Raw genomic sequence first — 27,430 nt, forward strand, 5'->3', positions numbered from 1 at the left:
TGCGTGGGCGGGGTATATATGTTGGATGAATGTGGCTCACAGAGGGCACGATGCAAGACAGGCAGATGGTGACCTTTGGGAGTAAATTACCATGAACCTTATGACTCTGTTCCCTCAGTCTCTCTCTCCTTTAAAGGGTCCGGGCATGCACATTGGCTTTCAATTCAAAGATGTGAAAAAGGAGCGTGCTGTTATCGATAACTCTGGAAGTTTGGGGTTTTGGGGGATATCACAGTTAAATAGCCCAGTGTCTGCCGGTTTTCCAAAATACAGGCTGTAAAGTAGGCCAACTCCAACCTCGAGCTATCTCTCTTCCCTCTGTCACACATTTCACTCTGTGTGGGTGTGAGCGTGAATTTCGGGCTCGGGCGTGAACAGCTGTAGTAGTCGTGACTGCGTGCTCGACGACGGCGGCGCGCTTCGGCTTCACGTCAAGAAGCATCGTTTCAGCACCAAGGCCAGGGCTCGCGGCGAGAACAATAGGCGGCTCCGCGCACAGAGTTGGCTAGGCATCGTCTTTAAAGCGGTCACCCGGAACTAGCCGCTAAGATAACACGTCGCTAAAAATGCTAAAAAAATCTTTTTGTTTTAAATACTGAACACACATCCACAAGTTATTGAGTAAAGCTTGAAAAGATCACCGAGACGTTTAATCTGGATTTATATTTTTATTTTTCGTGTGTGTACGAGAGGACTGTTATTGACGGTCCCCGCGGCTGACGTCACGCGCTAGCAACCGCTTTGGAGATAGGAGGGGGAGGGGGAGACAGAGAGTAGAGAGACACCGGTAGCTTTAGGACGTTAAAAGCCATAGAACCGTCGGACGGGCCGGTCGCTACAAGAAACAGAAAATAGTAAGAGCAGCTCCCCATTAACGGTTAGAACAATAACGACAAGGCTGAAAGATCCCGTTACGAGTGACCGATCAAGTTTCAACAGTTTTAAGCTAGCCAAATTTTAGAAGCTGCTTTGTCCATTATCACTTTGTTATAATATAACAGGACTTGAGAGTGGTGAAAGTGATAACTCTGGATTTGTAAACCCTGAGAGGTTGGGACTAAGTGCAGAAAGCGGTGGTGTTCGAGCTCACCTGCCGCCAGGACTTCTTCTCCGTCACTTCCACACCCGAAGACCGGGAACACCGGGATTTTTTGTGGATTTTTTTTATTTATTTATTTTTTTTTTGTAAAAACACAAGCCGAATCTATAGTATTACACACCGAGGAAAGAGGAGGAGGATAAACACAAACACACACACAGCACCGCAGGCACAAAGAGCGGGGAGCATCCAGAGAGGGGAAGAAGGCGGACCGCACGGAGAGATAGAGCGCGGTGTGAGGACAACAACCCGACTGAGCATCCCTCTTTAATTTCTGATCTGCTCAGGAAACACTCTGCACGGCCGTACAGTACAAACGGTAAGAGCTTTGATGTGTGCAGCCTGTATATTCCCATGTCTTGTTTTGTTATGACGAGAGTATTATATATATATAAATATATATATATATATGTGTGTGTGTGTGTGTGTGTGTGTGTGTACATTGAGGAGGAAGGGGGGGGGGGGGGGGGGTGATCGGACAAAGAGCAAGGGAGCCCCATGACATCCGTGTGTATGCTGTAACCTACAGCTGGCTAAACAAAGAAACCGCTCTATTGCAATGTTTTATCCCCAGTCACACTGTTTCCTCTTCTTTTTTTATGTGTAGGGGATCCTGAACGCCGTTTATCCACGGAAAGGTAACGCATCTGCATACATATTTTCTTTTCATATATTTTTAATTGGAGCAAAAAGTGCTATTATTGTTTTTTGATTGGCTAATTAACATTTGCATAATTGTTTTACCGGAAGCAACTGGGGCCCTTTGTCATCAGCGTGGGCACTAAATACACAAATAATCTATAGTTTCTTTTTCTTTAACGTAATGGATGCATGTATTTTATTATTAAATATATTCATGAAGACATTTGATTGGGAATTTATCATCTTTTTACAACATTACAATTGCAATCTGGCTAATACTATAACACATGTGATAAATGTTTTATAGGGTAAAATAACCAAGGAAAGTATCCTACTGTAATATAAATCTGTGAAAATGAATTATTATTATATAAATAAATATTCTAAGGATAATAATAGTTATTTTTCAATTGTTTTCTTTTCCTCTCCATGTTTCTGGCTATGTCCCAAAGACTCCTCCAGCATCAGTCGCTCCTCTCCAGGGATAGCTGCTCCCGATCTGTTTGCCCCTGAGCCCTGCAGTACCCAGTCGTCCTCTCCACTTTGTCCCGATGAAGGAGGCTGATGCCATCAAGTTGTTTGTGGGGCAGATTCCCCGTAATCTGGAGGAGAAGGACCTCAAGCCTATCTTTGAGCAGTTCGGCAAGATCTATGAGCTAACTGTGATTAAGGACAAATACACTGGCATGCACAAAGGTAGGATCTGCCTTCGTAACCCAGAGTTAAAAAGATGTCTCCGGTGCTTGATAGATGTGCGACACAGAGGCAGATAGATGAGTGAAAATATTTCTGCGTGTATATCACATGTATCCATGGAAACTGTCACAGCGCCTTCGTGTCTTCATTTTGAGTTGAGGCATGAGATCCCGAAGACGAGCAAGCAAACTCAGTTACTGCCCGTACACTGCGAGCGAACTCGCTGTTTTGCAGCAGCGTGCTTCATAAAACAATCGGGTGCCTAATGTATTTAAAAATTTACTCCGATTTGTAAAGCTTGTGCTCCACAGGCGGAAAAAGAATGTGATAAAAAGTTTTATAATATATGATAAAGAGTGGAAATAAGGATCTCCTGATAGATGCTATGAATGAAAAATAACTTTCTACTGTAGCAAAACCCATTCAGGCACACACATGCACACAGACACACACACTGACCTGGGTTCCTTTGTGTTATGAGCCAGATTAGACTGTATGCTCCAATCAGTGTAATGGGGCTGTAAGCCAGGGTGACACAAGGGAAAGAATCTGTTGTTTTGAGATTCCCCACAGCCACAGTAAGCCGCTCTTAAAAGCAATGAGATGGACCATAAGATGCATGTGTGTCTATGTGTGTGTGTGCCATGTACTGATCCGAGTGCCATGTCAGGTGTGTGTCTTATCATTCTTTGTATTTCTTTTTTCTTTTTGTTTTTAATCTCATGGCACCATTAAATCCCGAGATGCGCACTCCGTGAATGTTAACTTCATTTCTCTAATCTGAATCTACATGAGCCTGTCTGAGATGTCACTGGGATGCTAACCTGCTGCTAATCTTGTTGTCTTAGTGCTGGTGACAGGTGTAGTAAACAGCTCTGGGCAGCCAGCTCTACTACCCACCCTTCCCTCACACACACAGACACAGGTACAACACGTAGGAAAACAGAGGGAGTGTATCTGGAGTGATCGTGAGGCATGCATAGTGGTTGGTATAGGGCAAGAACCCGACAGTGGCAAGCCTGCAAGGCCTTGTTAGCCCCACGCACACGTCTGTGGTGCTGTCATGTGTGCTGACTCGTGGCGTGCCGTACTGAGATGTGCCGTGCCGTGGAGTGTCCTCTTCTGCTCTAGAGTAACATCATTAGGGAGCATAGTTACCGTACAATGCATGATTATATATCTATATTTTAATCTTCACGCGTATATCCAGAATATATGATGACAAGTAATCAGGAAAGGTATTAGAAAAGACAACATTTAAAAGATTTAAATGGATGATGACGGAGAGTGTGTGTGTGTATGTTTGTGTGTGTGGGGGGGTGCAATATAACAATATAGTCTCAAGGCAGTGGTGAAGTAGTCATAATCGTTAATGTATTTATTCATGTTCCTGGACACCAATGTTTCATTTCTTCATGTCTTGCACACATTTTTGTTTTTAATCTGTTTGGTGTCATGTGTAGTGATTTGTCCACATTCGGAGACTGAAGGGGTTTGTGGCAGAGGGAATCATTTCCCCGCTTATACCAGAGATCACAGTTTGAGTCAGAAACGAGACAGATATTTACAGTTAATTTGTGTCATACATTATTAATTGTCTTTAAAAGCCGAATTGATTATGTTTAGAGAAAGATCAAGGTTTGGGTTAAAGTGCATCACATCGCCCTGTTGTCTTGGTTGCCAGGGTGACACAGCCCCGGTCCAGACTCGGGGCTGCGGACATGAAATATACCTCCTATTAAAAAAACATTACCTTCAAAGTTGTGCCAACTGTCTTGAAAAACAATGACAATTTGTGTCCGTGAACATGAACAACTACATTACTTTTTTTTGTGACTATTTCACGTTTTGCTCTGAGACCCGGCTGACAAAGACAGAGATAGAGGATGACAAATATTAGAGCCGTACCCTGACCTTTTCTACCATTACTCTCTCCCTCTCTCTTTCTCGTTCTCTGCCTCTTTCTGTCTGACAGGATGTGCGTTTCTGACGTACTGTGCGAGAGAGTCTGCGCTGAAAGCCCAGAGCGCTCTTCATGAGCAGAAAACACTACCAGGGGTAAGTGCACATCAACAGACATAAATACACACACAAACATCCCCAGATAAATCACACTTAACACTTATGTAACAATACACACAAGCTTTCATGTACATTCCTGTTGTAGCAAACATACAGACTCTGTCATCCAATTTATACACACACACACACAAGTGGCCTCGCATCAGTGTGCGTCTGTGTGATTGGAGGTTCAGCTCCCATTAGTAACACTGACATAACTCAGCAGCCGGCAGGCGTCTTGCTGCTAAGGACAAACACTCCCTCTCGCTGGAGACACATAGGGTACTCCGTAAGCATTATCATCTCCATTTCTCTATCTTTCTCTGTCGCTCCATCTCTCTGTCGGCCCCTGCGTTAGCCTCCGGTGATAGCTCCCGCCTAGAGAGTGTATGTAATTAATGTGGCCATTCCCCTTTGTCTCATCCCAGTCTCCCTCCGGTCGCTCCAGTGAGGGATTGTGCGCTGCACCGGGGCCGGGGTAGGACGGTGTTCATTATGGATGGGAAACTGCGAGAGCGGTGTCTGTCTCGCAGGCTCTACCTCTCTGTCACTCCCGCTCTCTCTCTCTCTCTTTTTCTTCCCTCTCTGACCTGATTTCCACTGCAGTTAAAAACAGATATTACAGTATGCGCTTTGGAGCATTTTGTATTTTTGCACACTGTGCGGCTAAAATACAAAGCGTTTAATCGAAATGACATTTTCCCAGTTTTATCCGACTCCCAATTTCCACCATTTATAACAGAATAGTAAGCGTGCTTCTACCATCTCTGACGCGCTAGCACTCTCTCAAATTCTCTGTTCGTTGACTTGCTAATGATCAGAATTTCACTTCATGCACCTTCTTCCTGAGCCAGAGTGTTGATAAGATCTGTGTGAAAAAAACTGTGGAAAAAGAGCGTGAGGAAAAGGCGTTGGGGGAAGGGAAGTGTTGTGACACACACAAGCATGAAATCTCTGCATACATATTGCAGTCATGCATGCTTTTTTTGAACCTCTATGCAGTCACACATTCGCAGTCACCTATACAAACACACTATAGTGACAGTAATCCAATTAGAGACTGCTAAGAAGCCTGACCTTTTTTCATAATCACCTTTCTGCTGTCTGCTGTGTCTCCCTTTTCTTGTGTGCACTGCCCTTTGTCCTTTAACTCATTCTTAGTTTCTCTACATTCCTCTGTGATGTCTCTAAGCGCAAAAGGGAAATCATCTATATGGCTGACTTACAAGAACATAATTGCTGCAAATTTCCAGATAAATTGGGATAGATATTCTGGACACACAGAGGAAACATTTGCAGGGCGGATACTCATTAGCTGCAAAGATTTACTAAAGAGTCAGCATGTAACAATCAGAAGCACCACTCTCCTGAGGAAGGCTGGTGCTGAAACAAGGGTGTGGCATTCGTGGGCTGATATAGGCCTGGACTCTTCATGAAAAGCATAACTTTTTCTGCATTTGGTGTGTCTTGGTTTCCGGTTGGATCACTTATTCTGTCTAATTTGAGCCAGAAGTGTTCATAATGAAGCACTTGCAAGAATTTTAGCATGTCTGAGCTCAGTGAATTGGTTGATGAATAGCAGTAAATGAGGGGCTGACACAGTTTGTCATCAACACTTCCCTTTAGTTGAAGCACTCACAAATATTTCCATCAGCAGCCCCATTAATCACTCTGGATGTCGTTTGGGGTTGGAATGAGGACCAAAGTGCAGCCACTGAAGTAGAGGGAAGTAACAAAAGTCGAGTCTTTAGTTTGGTTGACATAAAAAGCCCTAAAAGGGAAGTGACACGCAAATTCAAAAAAAATAAACTCAAAGAGCCTGGGAATCAATCAAGAGAATATGGAAACAAGAAGGGGAAGACAGGACTACACAAATATACACAGATGAAAACGGTCAACGATGGGTGAGGACGGTTAGGGTGGGGCAGGCGATCTAGGGGGGAAAAGACCAGAAAGTAAAACTAGTACAAGACACAAAATTAGCATTCAGAGTAAAACGATAAACAAAAGACAAATAGGACTGAGTATGAAAGGGTACTAAACAAAAAGACAGAGACAGGAAAGCACAGGAGGAAAAAGTCATCAAGACATAGAGAGAGAGAAAATGAAGAAACACTACCTAAACTAAAAACACACGAACAGACATGTATTAATCTCAAAAGAGGAACCAAAGCCCAGTTAAAATAAATGAATCAAAATTGTCTCCAATACTAATACAGTAATGAAATCAAAACAAGAAGCACAGCTCAGTCATATTTAACTGATATCCAGAGCCATGACACTGGTTTGGTGACTACAGCTAACGAATGATAACATTTTAAAGCGATTAACTAAATTAAATTAAATGTCTTCATTTAATTCTATAGTTTGATGCTTGGCTTTGGTAACTTTGTATAGAGCAGCTAAGGTTTAGCTCTTCTATCACATTTCACTAACCACTGAAACCTGTGTGTCAACCCGGTCTCGTGCCAAACTGTGAAAAATCTGTTTGTTCCTGATCATGGACACAAATATTGTTGTCAGCACGACTTTGAAACTATTGTATTTCGGTGCTAAGTATATGCTTTGTGTGAAAACCAAGAAAATTTTCCATTTTTCCAAACCTATCCCAGTAGTTTAAATATCCAATTCGCTAGTTGTGCATTTCTTTGTAAGTGGCGTTTGGTTACTAAAAACATTAAAGGCTCCATTGCCTACATATTTACGACTCTGTCACATGTCAATCAACGGCAGAACTGGCTATCGTTTCTGTCTCCTTGAAAGTGACAATTTGGGATCCGGCCACTTTGACCTTCTGGCGATTATTTCTCCCATTATCTCTGAAACTCTGAAAATCTCTGGCTGGCGCATCACAGTTTAAATCGCTAAACCTAACCAGGCTGTTTTTAATACCAAAAGCTATTGTATTTTAAATAGATAACATCTTAAAAAATAAGACAAATGATTAAAAATCTGTCACATGCAAGATTCGAAACAAAGTTTCTGGTGTGACCGGTGAAATTTTGTTTTTACTTTTAAAAGTGGAAAATATGAACTTTTTGTACCCAAACATAAATCAGTACGTCCGAGACTAGCGGAACAAAAATGTAAGGACAGGAAATCTGAGTACAGGACCACAGGAAAGCTGGAAAATTCGTTTACAGAAACGCAAGTTAATAGATTAGAGCTTGTGACTGTTTCGGGAACTGCCGTGAGACTGTGTTGCGCATGTCTCCCTTCTCCCTCGTCTCCGTTCCCTTGCCTATATTGACTTCTTTGACGGGATTTAGAAATGACTTAAGAAGATTTTTCACTCTCTTTCACACATCCTCCCTTTGTCCCATTCTTTTCTCTCCTTAAGAAATGCTTTTTCATCTCTTCCGTATTCTTCCTTTTATTTCCCCAGACCTGCCATATGCTTTCTCTCTCATTCAATTTCATCTCCGCACCCCCCCCCCACTCTCAAATCCCCTCTGTCCTGTGTTCAACTCCTCCTGACGTCTTCCAGTTTCTCTACAGCAGTAGAATATTACACTAGCCTGAACCCTTTCATTTCATGGTATTCCTCTCTCATCCCTCCTTTTCCCTCCCTGCTGTCTTTTACTCATTTTTTTCTCTCACTGCACACTAGCGCTTCCTCCTCGGATTCTCATTTCACAGTCATTAATGGTAACCCTTCTAAGTCCTCCTTCTCTCACGCGCGCGCCATCTCCCTCCTCCACCCTCCCCCTCGTAGTTCCTCTACCCCTCGTCTCATTTCCCCTCCTCTTGATTAGTTGACCCCTTTGACCGTTTCACCCCCCCCCCCCCCCCAATCTCATCCTCCCCCCCTCCCCTACTCTTCTTCTTTGCCGGCTCTATTTGTTAAGCTTTGTGATGAGTTTATCACAAACTCATTTTTATAGTCAGATTCTGAGCTCCCTGTGAGGCACGAGGGCTGAGGTCTGTGTGTATATGTGTGTATGCGTGTGAATCTCGGGATCACTCTAAACTGCAGGCGGCGGAGGAACGTCAGGCACCTCATGCAACTTTAATTGAACTGTAGCATCACACACTCTGATGTGTTGCTTTTACACCCACGGCCTAGCAATTAAACGTTCGATGACAAGTCCAACGCTACAGAGTGTTACTGCTCCTGCCTGCCACTCACCGATGGGATTTAATGCTCTGATCAGCCAGTAGAGAAATGAAAAGAAGAAGAGAAATGCATAGAGGTGTGCTCTATAGTTTCAGCAAGGGGCGATAGACTGTCAGACGGAGTAAGAAGAAAAAGTGCAGAGGGATTGAGAGAGGGAGATACGAACAGATGGCCTTATCAGAGTGTCCTGCGCCTTGTGTTTAATTTGGACACAGAGGGAATGAGAAGCGACGAGGGAGCATGACAAGAAGAGAGTGAGAGGGAGGGAGCAAGATAGTACATGATATTTGTCACAGTAGCAGAAATTTAACAGTGGAACCACTAGTAAAGTCCTGCTGTAGCACACAGATGTTTTGGTGTATTAGATGTGGTGCAAATATTCCCTCTGGGATACATCCATGTGAAAGAGCTTATGTTTATCCGCCACATATTAGCATTTGTTTTCACATGAAGATTAAATTCATATGTGCATGCAGGGGTTTCCTCATTATTCCCAAATGCAAATAATATAAATATTTAGTGTCGTAAAAGCCTGCCCCCACAGATGTATTCCTGGTCTTATTTTGTAGATATCTTATTAAAGGTGTCTCATTCAAGGAACCACTTTTACTTCTGCAAAAAGAGCCATACTGTAGTGGATGCTCGATTTTAAAGGCTAAAATATATAAAATCAACAGCCGAGAAATTATTCTATCAAAGCAGCCAAATAAATTCCACAAAATAGCTTAAATAAAGTAGAATAGCTGAAATGAATTCATACAATAGTAAGACAAAACCTCAGTACATATATTTCATGGATTTATTTAAGTTAAAAGCTTTGATGATCCACAGAAATACACTGTTGGCTGGCTTTGCAGCTAGTGTGGGTCTTGTTATTTCAGAGAGATTGTAGCACTTGGGTGATACCATGTGTCCGAGGTCAGAGGTGAAGGCTCAGCTTCCAGTGAACAAATCCAGGATAACCATTAGAAGGACATGTCATCCCCAAAGAGTGTGTGGACCACTGTAATCTAGCACAATGCACAGGCGACATTTTGGATACATATTCTTCTCTCCTTAATAATAATTATGCCTGCAGTCAGAATATTTCTACAGTATAATTAGTTTGACGTGTTGATTTGTTGCCTGGTTATATAATTTTTTTCTCACATCTTTTCTTTCATTTTTGACAGTTTTGTATGTAAGTTAAAAAGCTTGTATTTCTTGCACATTCATTGGAGACACTAACAGACACACAGCTCAGTCATAGTTTGCGTACACGTACAGCGGTAAAAGACACTGTCATACACACAGGCACACTTGTGCTCATGCAAACATCAAATTTAGAGTAATCATTCATACAAAACTATCCTTGTTTCATCCTAATCCCCCATGCATCTCTCCCTCCCTCTGTCGCTGTTCATCAGGCCACACTTCCCTCCCAGCCTGGCTAGATTTTAACCTCGTATCTCCCTCTGCTCTCCATCTATCGCTCTATCTCTCTGCAGCCCTACTGCTGCTGTATTTCCTCCCATATCTCTCCTCTTATCGGCTTCTTTTGTTCTTTGTTGTCGATATCTCTCTCTCCATTTAATCTGCACGCTCTCTTCTCTTTGTGTTTATCGCTCCCTTCATCTTCGTGCTACTTCAAACACAACTGTTTGTACACACACATACGTCTACCTGCTTGCACACACACACACACATACACACACACACACACATCTGTTTGGTCACGCCGACATCCGCAGATCTCAATGTAGGTGAAATTAAAGTGTGATAAGCAGCTTACCAGGTGTGTGTTGTCATGCTTCACTGCTCTCAAGGCAGCACTCTGCTCCCTGTTTTTTGATTAGAGCCAAACTGAAGCTCTCTCTCTCTCTCTCTCACACACACACACACACACACACACACACACACACACACACACACACACACACACACACACACACACACACACACACACACACACACACATGATGTACTTTCTGTGACACACCGAATGTCTAATGAATTATTATAAAGCCAGAAGAAGCACCACCAGTACTTAACAAAAGAGATACTACAGAGGATTGGTGCATTTATTAAAAAAAGAATAAAAGTTTGTAGTGGTGATATTGATTAAATACATTTAGTCTGACACTGAGCACTGATCCAGCTTTTTTCATTTCCGATACGACACAGTTACCTTGGCTTTCGGTTTCTACTGATAATGAGCACTGATCCGATACCAGCCTTAAATTAATAAGCTGTAATCCTCACTGTGAGGAAGAGACTAGGAATCCTTCCTTTATTCATAAAATAACATCAGGCTATACTTAAACATTTTTTTCTCAACAAAAGAACAGTCCAAGACTGTAAATGTTGACTCACTTCATCAAAGTTAGCAGTGAAGTAAAAGAAAAAAACTTTTTCAAACACACAAAGAAAATCTGTTAGTGTAGCAGCGTGAAATCCCTCCAAACTCTCAACGCTTTGCTGTTACTTTCCCCCATTCCCCACATTAGGTCTCACACTAACAAACAGTGTGCTGCTGCGTCATGCATGAGCTGGAAATCAGAACAACAGAGAACTGATGTGAACAGCACGATGCACCGGTGCATCGCTGGTTGTTTTAGAGTTAATGCTGGATCTTGGAAAAGTGTTGGGATTTTACTAATTCTGTGAGGTCTAAGCTCTCGCTGGCACCCCTAAACTTATGTTATGGAGAAATACAGAACAAAAACATATGGTTTGTCAGGTGTCAGTCATAATAACACTGGTAGGGTTATAAGCAATATGCTGTTTGATGGTGTAAATTTAACTACAGTATTTTCAGGGTTAAGGCTTGATCCTGGAAACACGTCTATAGCTGCTAAGCATTTTATTAAGTCAAATCAAAAATCAAAACCGTGGAAACTGAACTGACTTCCACGACATCCTGTGTATGTTTAGTATTGATGAGATCAGACACAGATGGTTAGACGGTGCAGAAACAGCAGCCTCTTCTTTATAATTAGTGTCACTTCATTCTTTTAAGGGCAGCCCAAGAAAAAGAACCAACATTGGAAATATCACCATAAATAATCGCTTTTCCCTTTAAGTATGTCAGTAGTGTTATGTGCCTGGGAAGATAGATGCGATCTCTTCAGGTATACATCAACCACTACTTTTAGTTGATGTTTATCAGATCCACTTAGAATGTGTCCATGTTGTGTACGTCCTGTGTGTGTTTCCATGTGGAATCTAAGATGCTTGGCAGACAGCCTCCCTGTGGGGCAAAGCTATGATGAGCAATTATCCACTAGGGCGACTTTGTAGGCTAATTTAGCATATTTATGTGGTCAGCAGCACTGTTTACTATTCCCCTTCACTGCTTACTGCTACACTTTCAATTTAGAACAGACCCCAAATCTCTCTCTTTCTCAGTTTCTCTCTCTCTTTCTATATTTCCTCTCTGTCTCTCCCTCCTCTCCCTCTATCTCTCCCCTCCTGATGGGGTTTGTGATGTGTATCGCTTACCCCCTCCCTCGTGCTGTTTCTCTATTTTTATCCTCGCTGTGTGTGGGATGGGAAGGGAGTAGAGGGACAGGTGTAAAATTGTGTGTGTGTGTGTGTGTGTGTGTGTGTGTGTGTGTGTGTGTGTGTGTGTGTGTGTGTGTGTGTGTGTGTGTGTGTACAAGAAGTAGACAAAAAGAGGAGGAGCTGGAGAGAGTGATGCAGAGGGGATATGCAGAGCAGAAGGGTGTTTGCGAGGGGAGGGATTTGGCTTGTTTGTTTAAAACAAAAGTCTTTGCTCTGTGCATGCATGTGTGTGTGTGTGTGTGTGTTTGTAAGTGTGCATGTGGGTACATTTTTGCATGAAACATGGGGAGAGAAAAAGTGCCTGCCTCATATTTCACAACAAAAATGAGGCAGAATCTAATCATAGCCTAATAAAAACCTGACCCTGGAGAGCGCCTGCCTCTTTAAGACCTAACACACATACACACACATGCACACATACTCCAACACACACTGTTGTTTATACATGACTCCAGAGGACATTACAATGACTTACATTCATTTCCTAGAGACTTACCTTAACCTTAAGCCAGTGCTGGGTGGTATGAAATATGTATGGTCGTTTTTAAGATTCTGGTGGTTTCGTTTTATGTCACAGTATTGTTATTATTAGTTTTATTTTTGCCTATGAGCTTACATACAGACTTTAATGTCATCATAAAAAAGAAATAAAACCTAAAATAAAACCACACAACCATGAGCAATAAATGTTCTAATCTTAGGCTCTGCTAATGAAAATCATTGGCACATGGCTGTAGAGGCTGCTTTCTGTGATTTACCAGTGTAAACAGATTTTGGTCCTCATAAGTACTACCTGAACAAAATAAACACAGAAGGACCTTCATGTGTTGGCCTGTTTGTAAAATGATGTTTGTGTGGATGGATGATTACCAGGCCGTGTGTCTCTCAGATGCTGAACTCTAAAGTAGCAGTAAAGTTGAGTCCATATCACACACCATCTGCTTTATAAAGCCAGACAGGTTTAGCACAGCCTTGTGTCCACGTTCACTGAATGAAAAGACCTGAGTTGTAATTTTGTAAAGTTTGCTTCAAAACTTGCACAAGCACAGCTTTTTTGTAGCTATTTAAATCTTGGGTTCACACATTGGCTTATTGTAAACTGCCCACTGACTCTAAAATCCTCATATTTAAAATAGAGAACTGTTTTTTCCTGGCTGAAAGTGGCCCTTTAGGGCGGCTATGCAAGTAAGCATGATGTGTCAAGGCAATATATTAAAGGTGCATATAGAAAGATATATTTATCCATCCATCCATCTGTTTTCTTCCACTCATCCAATTCAGGTTTGCAGGCATAATAAATTTATACTTGAGTAAATTCCCTCCACTTAAAAAAAGACTTTGCTTGGGGGGAAGGCCAAAACCTCTTTAGTGAACAGAAACCTTTACAAAATAAGATAGATGTTCCACGTTAATGCAGATAGAAACTGGAAATACATTTGACTGATTATTGTAAGCTTACAAGAGGATTATCTTTCCCATTTGAATAAAAAAAAAATGCATTTCAGAGTAGAAAACAATTGTCAGAAATCAGAGTATGCGAGGATCACTTAAATGCGATGACCTTAGCAGATCTCAGCATTTGTTCTTGGATCAGGCTTTCATCAGTGATCACCCCTTTTTTTTTTTACTTGAATTAATTTACTCTTCCTAACACTCCGTCTTGCATAGATTTTCATGGCATGGCATGCTTTGGCATGAGTTGGCATCTTTTATTTTGTCCATGTCCATGTGAGGCTGTCTTTCTCAAGGCTACAGCTTGCAATCCAGACATGGTGTCTCAGCATGTAATATTTATGTGTCTATACTGAGGCGGACGTATAGAACAGGACCATGCCGGGGGGGGGTGAATGAATGTGTGAATTTGTGTGAATGAAAGGGGAGGTTAAGCGGAGTGGAGGAGGGCCGTGAAGAGGTTTGGCATGAATAGGGGTGTATAGACGGGGAGGGGGGAAGGGTGAGACAGGGGAGGAGTAGAGGAGTTCGGGTTAGAGAGAAGGAGGAAACAAGACAAAAGTTTCCCATAATGAGCGTGGAGGAAGGGGCAGGCGGGTGGTGTGCAGAAGAAAGGGCTTTTTCTGGGTGGTGGAGGAGTGGGAGGGAGTCAGGGCGCACTTCTGTCAATTTAAACAGAGACATCTGTCAGAGGGGGCCACTGGTGTGTGTCTGAATATGTGTGTATGTGATTAGGCAGGCAAGGGGATGACAGGACTTTGGTTGCACCTGGGGTATGACCTCCGCTCTGAGGTCCCCCCTCTAGCCACACTCCAACTTCGTATCTGAATAATGGCCGTTTTCCTCTGACCACAGGGCAATACTGGAGCTTTAAGTGACCACATTACACAAACGTAAATCACCACACTTAATAATGCTGCGTTCAACAACAGAAAACAATGGGAACACGAAAAACAAGCCTCATACGGGAGACAGAGAAAACTGGGCTCCGGGTTTTGCTTTTAGTTCAGCGACCGTGGTTGTGATTTAGTGCTATATAAATAAAACTGAATTGAATTACTTAACTAATTTTCTATGACAGCCTGGTCTAAGGCACTTAAAAACTGTTCATAAAGTATGAACAAATTCTGCTATGAGAATATTGATAAAACACTGATTTGTGTGTGATATGTTCATACACATGATTTACACACAGATTTTTGGATACGCGCTGTTAGTAAATGAGGTGTGAAAATGAGGCTGTTGTGCCTTATTTAACAGAAATCTATGCTTTTTTCTGCTGTTTCTGACAATTTGAGGTCAGACAAAAATGTCTTTGTAGATTGAGTAGATTAAATTCCAATTAACAAAAGTAGTTAACAAAAATTATTTTATTACCATGCTGGTGATTTCACTTTGGTTTGAGCTGAAATCTCTTTAGGGAATCCAAAAATGTATATGTGCAAAAAAAACAACAACAACCATGAAATACTAGTTGGTTGACTGACTTTTAAAAGTGCTGCAGTAGTAACTTGTTGATTATAAGATATTTCTTAGTCACCTGCCTTAGCCAGGCCTGAGATAGAGCTGTGCCTTCATATAAATATAAACAAGCCACATTTTAGTAAACTACTCATTTACATACAGTCCCTGGACCACGTCATATGAAGCTACACACTATTCAGATACCATATAGACACAAAACAAAGAACACAAACAAAAAGACAAATACATGCAATACAATCATACTAAATTAAATATGATCACAGTTATGGTTTGTTATAAGCCTTTGTGGAACATGTAGAATGTTCCTTTGTTATAACTGGTAAGCTATTCCAATATTTACTTCTGTTCACTGATAGCACAGTTTGTCCAAACGTGGTTTTGCCTAGAGGCACCTGGCAGTGAGTTCTTTGTATAATGAATTCATTTATACAAGGTGGGGAGGGCATTTAAATTCTTATATATAAAAAAGGCTCTGTTTTTTTTATTTCTCAAAGCTGGAAACCTTTTGTTCTTTCAAAAATGTCCCAGAGAGTAAATTTAAAATGACCTTTTATCAAGCTTTTTTATGGCTTTAATGAAAAGTGATCCCGTTGAGGGTCGTTCCACAGACTCTTCAGCATGTAAAAAAAATTCACTGAAGAATGAAGAATATAGAGGGAATTTAGAACATTTTACATTTAGAAAAATATAGGTTTGGATTAGCTTGAAATGTAACCTTCAGGGTTATACACTGCTTATGTTAAATTCTATCAACATTATTTAATCAAAATGAGTAAAATCCTTTCTCTATTTACCCCGAAGCAACTGAGCTATTTTAGCAACAACTATGACTGAATGGAATTATTTATTATATAATTATATTTTATGGAGGAATACATTTTAAAAAAAAATTTGTAATTTCACTCAAGTTTCCTGTACCAATAAAATGATATTTATTTATTTTAGTCAGTTACAGTTAGTTAACTGAGAAAAAAATATTTTTAAAACCTAAAGTATATTTGAATAAAATGTGAATTACACTATGCTAGTATCACTTTAACACAAAATATTAATAGTAATAGTGTGAGCAACAGCAAACTTTAGTTTTGTTTCAAGTTTTTGGGTCAGGATTGGATGGTTTCCCTTTATTACTACTTTGTTACATGTTTCTATTACATCTTTCAAAAAGACTATTTAAAATATTTTGTGGAGAATCACTTAAAATACTGAAATAAATGAAAAACTATTATGGGATTATTAATGGCCCCACACAACTTTATTTTTCTTATAAAAAGTTTGAAACGTTGTAAAAGACGAATATGAATTAAAGAGATTTGTTATACAAGCGATAAAGTGAAAAAAGCCTAAAGCGGTATACCTTTTAAAATTTAAAGTGTGAACTATGAATTGTTTTCCAAGAAATAGAAGTTTTAAAAAATCAATTTCATACATCTATTTTATTTCTGTGACATGCAAAAAAGCTAAATCATCACCAGTCAGTGTGGTGTTTTTAGTTCTGTTAGGCTGTTATGTGAACACACAAGTCATTTGCATGTTTTTCTTGCTTTAATTTTCTGGGATCCTGCCTCATGCTGTAACTATCTGAGCATTCAAAAACGTGTCGCTGGCTCCGTGTTGAATGTAATCTCAGTGAATATGAGATTTTTGCAATCATGAATTTCTATGGCTCTGAGCAGCCTTTTTAATTCAGCCGTTCGTTTCTCAAAAGACTTACACTCCCTAAAATAGAAAGAAGGTCCAAGTGCATAGGTCTAGCAGTTATCCGCTATAGTGCTGTTGGATTATGTTGGACTAAATCCAGAGGATCAAATTTCAGTGAGTGCTCCACTGCTGCATGCAGAATGTTCTCATTGGGGTTTGACAAAAACAGCATATAATATTATAGGGATCAACAGGGTAGTTAGTTCTGCTTTATGGATGGTTTGGTGTCATTACTATGGAGCCTGATAAAGAGAAAAAGAGAAGGAGAAAGAAAAGAGAATATGTTGCTAATCCGAGAGGCTGGTGAAGGGTTAACTGCCACACAGAGTATTGAGTGGAGAAGAAGGAGGGCGGACTTCTCAGGTGTGAAGAAGAGAATGAGGGAGAGACAGAGGGAGGAGGGATGAGAGCAGGGGGATGGGCCGCTCAGGAGCTTGTATTGTGGTTGCAGGCCCCCGTTACCAGGCAACGGAGCTGAGCTGAGATGCCAGGTTGCTAGGTAACCTGAGGGATGCAAAGCCTAACGTGGTGTGATAGAGAGACGAGGTGGGGTGGAGCTGTGCTGCCGAGCTGCTCCACCTCAGCGCTCACTGTATCTGTTTCTCGCGTTTCAGTGTCTTCATCCAGCTGTGAATGAGAGGTGTGAGCCAGGGTGTCACATTTACCATATCCTACATGTGACACCCCGGGGTGGCTATGCATGGAACCATAACCGGCCACATGTAGTGAAAGCAAAGCTGATGTCTATGCGTTTTCCTTACATTTTGGACCATCTTTTACTGTTGAGTAACAGTAAAATATTTTAAGACTATTACAGCGAGTAGAATTTTTGTCACAGTCCTGATGATTTTCCTTTGTCGGAAAAGTGAAAACTTGGTTAGCATGGAGTATTTTAATATCACTTAAAATTAGGGCTTGATTATGACAAAAATTAGAATCACAATTCATTAGCAAGGACCGCAAAACTGAAGGTAAATGAAAAAAAGGGGCCCACAAGTCAATCTATGCTTTGTGTTGGTCCCAAGTCTGGAAAAATGAGGAGGGATGTGTCAGGAAGGGCAAAGGGCATCAAATCTTTGCAAAAATCAAATATGCAGATCACCATAATTCCACACTTGATCAGTCCAGACCTCGATGGAAGCAGGTTATGAAGAAGAAAAAGAATAGCAAAGATGATAGATGAATTACAAGGCCACAGTGAGCAGCGTGTGGGCCCGGCTAAGCCCTCTGATATCTGTGAAAAGAGGAGGGGCGGGGGGGCGGGGGGGACGGGGAAGTGGCATTTATAGATTTATGACAGCAAGGGAACTGTTCCGGGTGTCGTTCCGCTCCTGAATTTCAGATTAAATATCTCCAAGATTTGTTGGTCACTATTTAGATCACCATGGCTTAATAAGTTAACTTCACTTTTGAAATATAACGAAAATTGCATTTTGTAGTTCAGACTCCTCGAAACCAAAGGGTTTCCAAACAGCTGAATTGGTTTCACTACTCTTGGTAATCAAAGTCGCTCTTCCTTTCATCTTGACGTTAGCTGAGCTAAACCTGCCGCAGTCTTTTCCGAGAGCAAGTTTGGTGTTTTAGAGAAATATGTGCAAAAGATGAAAGAACAGCAAAGAAGAGAACAAAACAATTGCTTTTGTTCTTGGACAATTGGAATTGTTTTACTCAAATTATCCATTATCATTTAATTATTTTCAGCATATTTTTCTATAACTACACATCCTTTTTGTGTTTTTTTGTTAATAAATAGATTCAGGAGAGATACAAAATATAGTTATTTGGTGCTTTTAACATTAGTCCACTAGATGTTGAAACCATGGATTTTTAAAAAAAAAAAAAATGAAGTAGTTAATCATTTGCCAAAATAACTGCAAAATAATTTACGCTCACTGAATTATTGATGCTTCTCTCTTTAAAAGTGTTTAAAATTCAAAATTTGCATTCTATCTTAAAATGCCTGCGTGATCACCATCAATTGTTTACCTCTCGCTCATTAATTTTACAATTAATTTGTTTAATCAGACTTACAATGTGCCCTCAACTTTGTTGAGTCCAGAATAAAGGTAGAGTCGTATAAATCAGTCATGTGGATTAGTCTAAAATCATTTTTTTCAATATTCACAGTTAGAAACAGTGCTGCCTAGCTTAGTTTTTTTGCATGCTGATGATGAGGATGGGTTTACTAAAATTCATGGAGAGAGTAAGAAAGTAAGACGTAATGGTAAGAAAGAAGAAAAAGAAAGATAAAAAAAAAACACCGTGATGGCTACGTCATGGGGTATGAAGGGATTATGGAGCTGCGAGTCATGAGGAATTGAGGATAGGCGAGAGGAAGAGGGAGAGAAATAATGCTAGATCGTGGAGAAGGGGTAAAAATAGTTTTCCTTTCTTGTGCACTCTGGAAAATAGACATCTGAAATTGTGTGGATGGAGTGCTCCAGAGAGAGATTGAAAGGGGGGAAGGGTGGACAAACACACACGCACACACGCGCGCACGCTCACGATTGAATGTTGTGATTCTGTGCTCTGTAATCAGTTTTATATTACTGTTTGTGATAACATTTGTTTCTTCTTGTGATTTAATGACAAAAAAGGGTCAAAAGAACAAAATGATAACATTGATTCAGCGCCGTCGTTTAATCCATGTCCCAAATAGTGTTTGTGCGCTCACATTTACATGCACACACTACCCCCTTCCCTCATAACACGGTGCAATGGTTTATTCCACTGATTTTGTGTAGGTGGGGGAGGGGGGGGGAGAATACGATTTGATTGGATAATCCAAGGATTTAATATCCCCTAATCCTGGCACAATCCTCTCTGCATTACTGCAGGGAGTAAGATTAACAGTATGTGTGTAGTATGTGTTTGCTTCGGTGTGTGCCAAAGGGCGGATGCTCTGAGAAGGGGGAAAACTGTAGTGGATACTGTGTGTCAGTGTATGTGTGTGCGTCTGTGTGTGTTGTCACCTCAGCATGCAAATGGGCTGTGTTTGCATGCCGTACATGATCGTGCATGTGTGTGTTTGTGTGTGTGGATGTGCCTCACACGCACACCATCGTATATCACATATCTCACCCTCATGCGTGGCCTCACATATGAATTCACTTTCCTCTGAGATATAGAAACTCTGCCTCTCAGGGAGGGCTTCTTAGTATGCAGCAGGACGGATCAAACCACGCTCCAGTATGAAGCCAGCTCCTTGTACGTGTTTGCAGATGGTTACTGTTAATTAAGCCCTAATTGGAACGTGAGTAATTAGAGGATAATTCGACTCGAAAGGAGCGTGTGGCTGTTCATGAGTGCTGGAGTAAAGGAGACAGAAATACAGTGTGAATGACTAGCGGGGGCTATACTATGTTTGAATTTTTCACTGGGGCTCAAGGGAATTTTAATTACTACAATGTAGATTCAATCCCTCACCCTTACTTATTAAGACTGCCTTTATCTCTCCATTATTCTCATCTTATTGCTCATATATATTTACACTTACTCGGGGCTCATTTTTCTCTCTATGATGGTACAATAAGAGGATGTGTTAGAGGGACGATGAACAGGGGAAAGCAGAATTTACATTTAAAAAAATGTCTGGTATGAAAATGTAGGTAAAAGGCAGACCTTTTACATGTGATAACTTTGCATACAAACGCCAAAATCTAATTTTAGCGGTATTTTTATTTTAAGGCTTAACCATCAAAGCGGTTTGGAGCATATGATAGCCATGATTCTCCTGTGTCAGAAGAAATCACAGTTAGAAAATGAGCCTCATATTTAAATGTAGGTAAACAGGAAACCTTTTAGATGGTATTTTTTTGACAAGCCACCTATCGCACGTGGAGATGTGGCTCACAGATGTGATTTTCTGTGAAAACAGATTAAGCATCCAGGGTACCGTTTTTTTGGGTTTTTTTGCTACTCACTGTCAGCGACATTAAAGTGCACTTTTGCTTTTGTTATATATCCTATACCGATGGCGCAAAGGTGGGAAGAAATCAGTCTAGATTGTTTTAGATTGAGACACTTTGAGTGGGTGTAAAATTGATTTGCTTGCTGTCTTTGAATGAGCTTAAATGTGAATTTCAGCCCTGAAAAATTCATGTGGCTACCTCCTTTTTTACTTATCCTGCTTTAAAAAATGCTGGTAAAAATGAGGTGACTTAAAAAAAAGCACCAAATTTTGACCCACCCCTTTGTACATCTACATGAAAATTTTGAAGCGTTTTCATGTAGGGCTTCATTAAATATACTGAAGTTATTTTACAAATCAGCCAATTCTGAGGGTTTCATGATATTCTATGTGTTATGCCCTTATGATAAATGCTCATCTTTCTCTTATTATTTTACAAGGCAGGAAAAATGTGTGATGTTAAAGCCAGCAAACGCTCCTCCAGCACAAATTCTTTGTTTACTCAAAGAGCACAGGAGTCGCCCTTGGCAACCAGCGTTCTTGTTTACCTACCCAGTGTGCCGTCATATGATTGCCATGACAACGATCTCGTTGCTATGCCAATTTTCCAGTGCTATTGTGTCTTTATGCCGGCCGACTGCACCTTTCACCTGCTGCTTTTCCTCATCTCTTCTGATTCTTCCTCTCATCCTTTGCAGTACATCATGTGGGATTCATATTATATGGTTCTATTAAAGTTTACACACACACACACACACACGCACGCACACTCGCACAGATGCTTTGATAAGCTTTGATTCAAAGGCCTTAGTTTGAAATCAGGAGGTGTTTCTGTTCAGTCTGTTTCAAGGATGATCTTGAATAGGCCTAATGAATGAACAAATGGAAGAAGTGATGGATGGCTAGAGGGATAGGGAAAGGGTCAGTGGATGCAGATCCTGCTACAATCAGCCTGCTCTACAACACAATCCGAAATCAATGGACAAGACGGAGCTGATCAATGAGTTTGTATCACAAGATGGATGGCAACTTAGATGGACAGCAAAAGCACCCTGAGCAGGGCTAGGATTATGATGGATGGATGGATGGATGGATGGATGGATGCAAGGTTATGGATGGATGGATGGATATGGATGGATTCAAGGTTATGGAAAACGGTCAGGGGGAAGTGTATGTGTATTTTCCATAAGTTTATGATGATGCTGACAGCTCGAGTCGATAAAAGTGTGGGGTTAAAAGTACATATCATTCCTTCCTTTGCACACCCCTTGTGTGCCAATGTTTGTGTGTGTGTGTGTGTGTGTGTGTGTGTGGTGTGTGTGTGTGTGTGTGTGTGTGTGTGTGTGTGTGTGTGTGTGTGTGTGTGTGTGTGATGGCCTTGTCTTAGATCAATAGCTTTGTGGTGACAGCTAAGAGCTGATTAATCAAATGTATGGATCAGTCTCTCGCTGCTCTGCCCTCTCTTCAATTACCAGCTTCATTACATTGCCTTAACACCCCACTGGGACCTCTCTCCATTCTTTCTCTCCCCTTCCTCGCTTTCTTCCACCGTACTTCTCCTCCTCCTCTCTGTCTCTTCCCATCTTTTTTTCTTCCTCTGTTTTTATCACCGTCTTTCAATAACTATAGCTGTAAACTACATATTATTGAGCTTAAAATCATATTTTGGCTGGCAGTGAGGTATTAATATATACATGGCTTCTTTTTGAGACCTATATATAATAATATAATACTATTATTATAGTTTCCTCATTACTATTATTATTATTAGTAATGTGTTAAAGAACAAACATAGCAAATCTCTGCATATGAATGAAGATTATATTCCTCCACGTTTTAGAGTAATGTACCCACAGATAAGAGCTTTTTGGTGAGATCCATGTTCTTTATTTGTTCTATTTTGATTTATTTTTTGCTTACAATCAAAAAAGTATATAATTAATAATAAATAGTTTTAGAATTCATTTTGAATTTATTTTGCAAAATGTGAAACTGTACTTCATGAGCGTGTTTTCTTGCTGTATATTTAGATGTCACTTCACTGGCTCATATCTCCTTTAGCCTCGTCTCCTACCTCCATCCCTCCTTTTGATCCAGCCTTCTTTTTTCTCTTCTTGTTTCCTTCTTTTCATCACCTTCATTCTGCAGCTCTGATCCTCCTTCTCTCTGCCCTCCTTTTCTCTTCCTGTGTTTTTATTCCCATTTTTCAGTAACTCCTCATAGACATAAAGAACCTATTTTAAAGGAAATATCACATTTTGACTGGCAGTGAGACATAAGTACATGATTTCTTTAACATTATTTATTTCAAACTTTTAGAAGTTATTTTGAAACTAGAATTGTCTTCTATGTCTTTACGGCTTTGCCCTCCTCCCTTCCTTCCACCCCCCTGCTTCTCTTCTTGCTTTCCTCTTTTCACCGCCATCATTCTGCAGCCCTCCTCCTCCTCTTCCTCCTCCCCCAGCCCATTCCCCTGGCATTAACACTGTGCCTCATTGCCTCAGTGCTATGACTAAGCACTGTGTGTGTTTAGTATGTTTTTGTGCCTATGTGTGCTTCTACGTGTGTGTGTGCGTCAGACCTGTGTTTCTTTCTCTAAATAGCGAACGAATAGGGGGAGACATGGAGAACGTGTGTTTGCACGCGTGCATTAGCATTCATGGCAGTGGATTGGTGTAGTCGTGACATTTTTTAAAGATAGAGCAAGTCACGACTGAATCACGCCCAGCTCCTCCCTCCCGCCCTCCCTCCATCCCCTATTTCTCTTTCTATTCTTTTTGAATCATCTTCTCAGGGGCAGCTCTGCTTTCATCCTCCCACACTCGGTCTCTCTGTCTCGCTCATCATGTACTACTTCTTTTTCCAGCCTTTCCATTCATTCCCCAGGTTCCTCTTGGCCTTCCACCTGCCCTTTCAGTCGGTCGAAGTTAGGCAGGGTCCCCCAGGTCTCTCTCTTTCTGTCTCTCGTTCAGCATCCTTTTATTTTTAGCTGACCGCGCCTGGTCCTGTTACACACTTGTCATTTCACCCCACTACAAAATCTCTCTCTCTCCCTTGCCTCCTCCGCCTCGTCGCCGTATCTCAACCTCCTCTTGTCCCTCATCTAATCCGTAGTTCTTCAGTAATCCTGATCAGCTGGCCTGCATTCTTAATCTCGTCACTTCTCAATCCTCCTCAGTACTCCTGCATGCGTGTGTGAGACAGAGAGACCGAGAGAGAGAGAGAGAGAGAGAGAGTGAGAAATCATAGGTAGTAAGACTGTGTGCGTTTGACAGGGATCAACCAGCCTCGGACAGAGTTCAGACACACCTGTTACCTGCTAACATTCATTTATCTGCTGCTAAAAAAAAATCCCACTTGGATACACACAGGAGCCACATAAAAATAACAGCTACAGTCCATTCATCTTTACTTTTACAACAATATTAGTATTTGTGTCTGATTTGTCATTACACTTGATGCTTGTCTGGATTTCAAAACATGCCACAAAAACCGATGTTTTCCCTGAATCAATATCAGACCTTGGTTATGTACACAGGTGTGAATATTCAGCATATAGTTACAGTAATGACTCTGGGTTATGTTGTTTAAGAGATTTCTGTGCATTTTCCTGGTATTGCTGCCCAGTTGGTGAACAAAAATGATTTTTTTTGCTAAAGTAAATTAAACCCGCCTTTAAAAAAAAAAAAAGGTTCAAAATATTGATTTTACTCTGGTGGAAAGCCAAAATTTCTTTGATGGATACCTGCTCATTTACAAAACACCAATTAATGTTTGAGTAAAATATGTTACCTAAAATTTAATGAAAGTGAAGTCAGTCTTAGAAAACAAATATGTCCAGGAGAGGCTTGTTTATGTTGACCATCCGTATTCCTGCTTGTTTGTCCCTCAGATGAATCGGCCAATCCAGGTGAAACCAGCTGACAGCGAGGGCAGAGGCGGTGAGAAACACGCTTAAACATCCAAACACGTACTCCTGCATACACACACTCGTGTCTTTCTGTCTATGTGACATAATGACATAATGCATTCCCCTTACTGTAAACGTAACCATCAAAGATTTAGACAAAGAAAAAAATCCAAATCTAAATCACTCTAACCAGAACTGTAAAATCAAGCCTGTAATAAACCTTTGACGTTGTGAAGACTGGCCAAAAGGTCCTCACAGTGTACAGATGTCCTTGTTTGCCAGATAGAAGGGTAGGTGTCAAGTTGGATCAGATAGAGATGGAAAGTAGTCAGCGGGGTGCCTGGCAAGTTGCTTTTTATAAATACGCACACATACATACACATTCAGATCACACTCTTTTCATGCCACCTGGTTTATGGTCTCTGTGGTCAATACTGCAACCTGGTGGACATAAATTGAATCTGCCATAAAAAGATTGTTTTTTTTCTTTTACTGAAGACAGCCTTTACTCTATACCAGCCATGTCGCCAGCATTGGGAATATAACATTGAATTCATAACATTTTCTTCCCTTTCCTCCACACATCCTTGGCCTCTCAGAGGACAGGAAGTTATTTGTGGGCATGCTGGGAAAGCAGCAAAGCGATGAGGACGTCAGAAGGCTGTTTGAGCCCTTTGGCAGCATAGATGAGTGTACTGTCTTGAGAGGGCCTGATGGCACCAGCAAAGGTAAAATGCACTCAAATATAATACCACAAAGTGCTTCATTTCATGCAGTGCCATTTTTATTTTTAATTTAATGACTGTTTGTTACAGGGTGCGCGTTTGTGAAATTCCAAGGACATGCCGAAGCCCAAGCTGCCATCAACAGCTTGCACGGGAGCCGCACAATGCCTGTAAGCAGCATGCACATGATCGCAAATGATAAAATCCATACGCATAAAACAAACAGACACAACCAAATATGTGTATGTACTTCTAAAGGCTTATACAGTGAACCGCAGGGGAGAGTTTGCATTTTTTGTAGGTAATAATGTAATGTAAATGTATTTGCTTTGGCCCTGCACTGCTCATTGTGCCGGGATAAGCGTGAGTCCCACGAGACTCATAAAGGATTAACTGGATAGAGGAAATGAATGAATCAACACGAAGCCTGGGCCCATTAACACCGAAAATTACTTGCAATTGAAACTTAATTCTGTCTTCACCTCTGTCCTCGCAGGGGGCGTCGTCCAGTCTGGTGGTGAAGTTTGCAGACACAGAGAAGGAGCGGGGGTTGAGGAGGATGCAGCAGGTGGCCTCCCAACTCGGCATCTTCAGCCCCATGACCCTCAATTTCCCCGCCTACAATGCCTACACGCAGGCGGTCAACGCACAGGCAAGCACAGACACACACAAACATTCGCTGTGCTGAACATGCATGCACCAAGTTTGTAAGGGGAGTGCTGTGCTTATGAAAGGATGTAATAAGTTTGAAGAGGCTATCAGTGGTCTAATTCAGGCTAATGTTATTACCCAGACAACAGAACATACGTCATCTGGCATTAGCTTTCCCGCAACACACAACCATTAACCCACTGACTCGGGACATAATGGCCTTGTAATTAGATCTCTATTCATCTGTTCCTCCATCACTCCCTCTCCCTGCCCCTTCCTCTCATTTTTCTTTCCCCTTTTTCTCCCACTCTCCCTCTTTTTCCCATACCCATTTAACTGTGTCTTTGTTCTCTCTCACCCTCACTTTTTCTCCCCTCTTTCTCCCTCCTCTCTTCTACCTCTCCATCTCCTTCCTGTTTCTGCTTCCTTCCTTGTCCACAGCTTGTCCAACAGCAGGCCCTGGTTGCCCAGTCAGCGTACTTGTCTCCTGTGGCAACAGTTGCCGCCGTACAGATGCAGCAGATGGCAGCACTCAATGCCAATGGAATCATTGCCACACCCATTACACCCATCACACCATCCTCGGGTAGGCTTACATGCCATGCGTACTTAAATATATTCTTGGATTATTGGATGTATCTTCTAGCTGTACTTGTCAGTTTGTTATAACATCAAACATGATGCATTAGAAAAATAGTCACAACCCTTTTTCCTTTTAATGTTTCATGTTATCAAAAGAAAAGTCTAGATTGCTGCTTCTAGGAGTTTAAAGCATTCAGTTTATATTTTTACAGTGTAAGTATAGCAAGATGAATCTCTGAATGAAGGTTTGGTTATTGAAGCAGGTGTACTCACATAGGAAATATAGTTAATGTCCTTCGAGATGCAAGATAGGCCTCTTGGTAGCTATCTTAAAAGGCCTCAAGGCACTTCTTTTGAAGTATTATTTTTAATTCATTTTAATTTCGCTGGTCACTGGGACATAAAAACTGCATGCATAGTGTTGCCAGGGAAGAACAAAGACTTATTCTAGTTCCCTGACTTTGCCCCCAAATGGGGTTTTAAAATCCTGAAAGTTGTACTTCTACTACCATCTTTCTACCACCAGATTTCTCCCATAAATCTAAACGTTTTATTCTTTAAGACCCGTGTCTCTCATCTCTCTGGTATAGTGAAATATTTGCAATGACAGAGACTCTGGTTTGCTGTGATATCTGTCTGTAGGTACAAACACCCCCCCAACTATTGCAGCAACACCTGTGCCAGCGCTTCCTCCACCGATAGGAGTGAATGGTTACAGCAGCGTGCCAGCTCCCTCCAATGGGCAACAAACAGAAACACTATACACCAATGGCGTTCACCCATATCAAGGTATTTTGATCAAATCATTATGGAGTGTAGAGATATGTTTACTACTGTGATGTTGTGATGAGGACCG

The 27,430-nt window shown here is 41.2% G+C and overlaps 1 protein-coding gene across 3 annotated transcripts in view; it reads left to right on the forward strand.

Annotated features, from left to right (window-relative positions):
- Positions 1-516: 516 nt before the first annotated feature.
- The window catches only part of celf3b (cugbp, Elav-like family member 3b), a 32,479-nt gene continuing 5,565 nt past the window's right edge, over positions 517-27,430 (forward strand). For 2 of the 3 annotated variants that reach the window (XR_005695575.1, XM_040029858.1), the window contains exons 1-10: positions 518-1,418; positions 1,707-1,737; positions 2,194-2,437; positions 4,413-4,495; positions 24,599-24,647; positions 25,216-25,344; positions 25,432-25,511; positions 25,838-25,993; positions 26,434-26,578; positions 27,217-27,363. Coding sequence is in view for 1 of the 3 variants with exons in the window: in XM_040029858.1 (XP_039885792.1) it covers positions 2,293-2,437; positions 4,413-4,495; positions 24,599-24,647; positions 25,216-25,344; positions 25,432-25,511; positions 25,838-25,993; positions 26,434-26,578; positions 27,217-27,363 (934 nt within the window). In the remaining 2 variants the exon portion in view is untranslated. Of the gene's footprint in view, positions 1,419-1,706; positions 1,738-2,193; positions 2,438-4,412; positions 4,496-24,598; positions 24,648-25,215; positions 25,345-25,431; positions 25,512-25,837; positions 25,994-26,433; positions 26,579-27,216; positions 27,364-27,430 lie in introns of all 3 variants that reach the window. The other variant, XR_005695576.1, reaches the window with a different exon arrangement.

This window comes from Simochromis diagramma, unplaced genomic scaffold, assembly GCF_900408965.1.
Source record: "Simochromis diagramma unplaced genomic scaffold, fSimDia1.1 OVJJ01000361.1, whole genome shotgun sequence".
NCBI classification, from domain to species: Eukaryota; Metazoa; Chordata; class Actinopteri; order Cichliformes; family Cichlidae; genus Simochromis; species Simochromis diagramma.